The sequence below is a fragment of the Chaetura pelagica genome, unplaced genomic scaffold (genome assembly GCF_000747805.2).
Source record: "Chaetura pelagica isolate M959 unplaced genomic scaffold, ChaPel_1.0 scaffold65, whole genome shotgun sequence".
NCBI classification, from domain to species: Eukaryota; Metazoa; Chordata; class Aves; order Apodiformes; family Apodidae; genus Chaetura; species Chaetura pelagica.
The window spans coordinates 713,839-717,561 of NW_009953386.1; the positions used below are offsets into that span (position 1 = coordinate 713,839).

The 3,723-nt window shown below is 42.3% G+C and overlaps 2 protein-coding genes across 2 annotated transcripts in view; one reads left to right on the forward strand and one right to left on the reverse strand.

The window, feature by feature from the left end:
- Nucleotides 1–735, forward strand: part of LOC104389289 (fatty acid amide hydrolase-like) — a 14,265-nt gene extending 13,530 nt beyond the window's left edge. The window contains 2 exon segments of the mRNA XM_009998258.1: nt 1–69; nt 625–735. The exon segment at nt 1–69 is cut by the window's left edge and continues 40 nt beyond it. Of these exon segments, the coding sequence (XP_009996560.1) occupies nt 1–69; nt 625–735 (180 nt within the window).
- Nucleotides 736–3,243: 2,508 nt separating this feature from the next.
- TMEM39A (transmembrane protein 39A) overlaps nt 3,244–3,723 on the reverse strand; it is an 8,891-nt gene continuing 8,411 nt past the window's right edge. Inside the window, exon 9 of the mRNA XM_009998219.1 lies at nt 3,244–3,723. This exon is cut by the window's right edge and continues 6 nt beyond it. Coding sequence (XP_009996521.1) covers nt 3,496–3,723 — 228 coding nt within the window. The 3' untranslated portion in view covers nt 3,244–3,495.

Below are 3,723 nucleotides of genomic sequence, written 5' to 3' on the forward strand. Positions count from 1 at the left end.
TTCACTGGGATTCCAGGCATTGTGATCCCCATTGGATATTCTACTGCTGGGCTTCCCATCAGCTTCCAGGTGAGTATTAGATCTTTTTGAATGTTGGGTCACAACAATGTTGGACCCAGTTGGCTTTGTCCTGAACCACCACAACCAGGTTCCTGCTGTTCCATACAGCACACTTAAGGACTTGGTAGGTACTGGTAATAAAAGTTTTAACTTGTGGGTGAAGACATTTTCCCCAGAGTAACTCTCTCCTGAATGGCAGAGGGACTCTTCAGGTATATAAGAGAGAGATTTCTGTCTCCCTGTCTACTTGCATCAGTACACAGTATTTGTTGCTACTCTTTCCTCTTATTTCTCATTTCAGTAACTTCTTTAAGTTCTTCCCCTTGTATTGGTTCCCATGTAAATGAAAGGTCCACGTCTTGTAATTAAAAGTCACACAGCTGCCTTTATCCTCAGTGCAGTCATGTCAGACTTACTGAGGTAAAAGGGAAAAGCCTGTGTCCTTAAGGTTCTGTTGGGGGAAAAATTGTTTTCTAGGGCATTCACAAGAGCACCTGTCTGTGATGATGCTACCTTTTTTTTTTTTTTTAACTCCTTTCTCTCTCTGCCCTCATCTTCTCCCAGGTCATGGCAAAATGGTGGGATGAAGCTATTCTTCTGAGGATTGGCCTGAAGCTAGAGCAGTTCCGCTCCCAGACCAAAAAACCATCCATTTATTATGATGTCCTTGCATGATGGAGTGACCAAGATGAGGAATAAGCCTTCATTATTATTTTTTTCTAGTTTGACCAGACCAAGTGTTAGAGTGGACTTGTTTTCAATGTTCATCTGAATAAGGCTTAGTAGCAGGCCTATCTGAAGAATGGGAAGGAACGCTGATCCAAGTAGGCACTGATGCTGAGCACTTTCTGTTCCCTGTTTGTTATTGGATGGTCCAGTTTATACTGGGGATGACCAACTGTGCTAGCTAGCTCCTCGCCGTGTTTTTGGCAACGGGGGAAGCTGCAACTATCTTCTGGAACTTCTTTCCATGTAGGGGCCTTGTGTAAAGATGGAAGACAATTGCATCTACAGGACTGCATGCAGGCAGCTGGTACTACTGTGCATGGAGAGGTACCATCTCTAGCCCTTAAACCTTCTCACAGAACTCCTGCTCCAGAATATAAAAAAGGTACTGTTTTGAGGGGGACAGGCAGCAAATAATACCTAGATCTCTTGGGAATGAGGATCTTAACGTGCATGCAATTAACTAGTGTGTGTTTTCGTCCCTAAGATGGTCTCTCAGAGCAAATTAGAAAGCCCATAGCTATGTAAGTGTCACTGTGCTTCTGTCCCTTATACTGCAAACAGGGTAAGGTCCGTCTAACTGTTGCACAAAGTATGGGTCTGCTTACTGCATGAGCAGTCCTGCCTTCCTTCAGCCTTACAGGCAATGGGAGGAAAAACCAGAGCATGAACCCTCACCAAGTCTGTGACCCACAGCCTTGGTTCAGGGTTCTGTTGCACATCTGTTTCCCAAGCTAAGCCTTGGAGAATCTCTTTTCTCCCCTCATTGCTTAAATACAAGCCCATGATCATTTAGGTGTCCAAAGAAGAAACTGCTGGGTAGTACTGTGGAATACTGGTTAAGGGGGTGCTGAGCCAGCCATTATAAACAGGTGAAATTTCCAGAAAATCCTGAGTACTGCAAGAATTGAAGCTGGGTGCAAGTGATGCGTTGCACAAAGCCATGTGCAGCAAGGAGCATCCTCTAGATGAGAATCCAACCCCTTCTTATCCCAAATCTACTTCCTGAGGTAATCAAGGTAGAATTAAGACATGGATTAAAGATGAGGCTATACTACACAAAGCATGGCAGGGCTCTGATCTACAGTAACTGTGCTTCACTGAAAGTCCCCAGACTGTACACTCCCAAGTACCTGTGTCCTGCCAGCAGCACTAGGGCCACAGTAAAGTTATGAAAAGGGCTAGGAGTAACCAAACACAAACACAAAACCATTCGTGTTTGTTTTGGATAATGCTTAGAGGTATCTCCTGTTGCCTACCACATTAGCTATCCTGGGCTTTTGATCAGGCCACTGGAGAAGCTGTCCTACAGACAGGAGCAGAGATCACTGCAGTCTTAGCTTGGAAGGAAAGAGGAACAGAACATCATTGCAGTTTCTCCCAAACTCTGTACGGTTTGGGTTTCTTTTCCCCAATATATATATCCACTCTTTAAACAGAGCTAGCACTTTACTAATGGCTAAAGTGAAGTCAGATGGCATCTGAATGGAAGAACATTGCATTGCCTTCTTAATTACCTGAGTTAAAGCATCAACTCCTACTGTCAGCTGTCATCAGCATCCATAGTTGAATTAATGATATGGTTGATACTGTCTTTTATCTTCACTTCCTCTATGTGATATTTTCACAACTATTATTTTCACTAGATTCTTGTCTAGCTTGGCTGTATGAAAAATAGTTTAAAAGCAAAGTATTTCTTCTATTAATGATAAGTTATTAAACGCTATCAACATACCCAAGAGTGAAACACTGCTGAAATGCACTGTATAGCAATAAGGCAATTGTTAAGTGTTTGACAAGAATAAATTTCTGCCAGGAAACATTACTGCTGGAAGGAAATTACTGAATATTCCCTAATTTAATGCTATTACTCAAGGGATTAGAGATGGATGTTTAAAATATCCAATTACTATCTTGCTAGATGAAGCTGTTTATTTCAAATCCCTTCCTAAATGGTATACTACCTTAAAAATATAATTTCAATATTTAGTTCCTTCTCTGGGCAGAGTGAGGAAGCTCAAGTTGCTAGGAGGCCAGATAGGAGCTAAAGTAAAGAGTCCGTTGTTTTTTTTAAAAAAATAATCCTTGCATCCTGCTAACAGTGGGAAGAAGAAAGAACTGAGAGCTTTGACTGACTGACAGTAGTAACTTAGTCTCTCTGCACATTGCTTCCTCCCTTTCCCTAAACTGGTGTCACATCAGTGCATATTTCCAGTGCAGGACTTCCGTGTTACTGAAGTTACTAAGATAAACTTTACACCCTGGTGAAAGGCCCCCGGGGTTTCCTTTTTACCCCTGGCTGTTAGCTTATCCAAGTTCTCCAGCAGCCCAGTTCCTAATGAACAGCAGTTCTGTCCCCACATGACACAATAGTTGTGTGAGCAAAGCAGACACAGTGACCACACACACAATCCTGTTGCTTCACATAGATATATGTATGGGTATAGATATACGGTATATACACATTGATTTTTTTTTTATATATATATATAAAATAACACCTTGTTTATAAAGCGACATTTAATTGCCACTGGTTCCCTTCCCGCCCCACAAAAAACAATAGTATACAAAATATAAAATATTTTAAATATTTATAAACGCTGCAAGAAAAAAATAGAACTGTACGAAAATATTTTTTTTTTTTTTTTTCTGAGGTTCCCTCCCCTGCCCTGTGGGGAGGGGCAGAGAAGGGGTACACGTTTGGCTAGCCTAGTGTGCCTTCAGTCCATAGTTGTTAAGTGGGTAGGAGTATGCCCTGCCTAATACTATCCGGTCCCGGAGGAGCTTAAATAAGACGTAATAGTTGCAGAAAAGGATGAGGGCCATGGAGAGGGTGTGGTTCCACTTCTCTGAGCGCAGCAGCGAGTAGAGCTGGTAGCAGACCACGCTGCCCTCGATGAGAATTAGAAGGTTGAGCAGCCGTAATGGGCGGTGAAA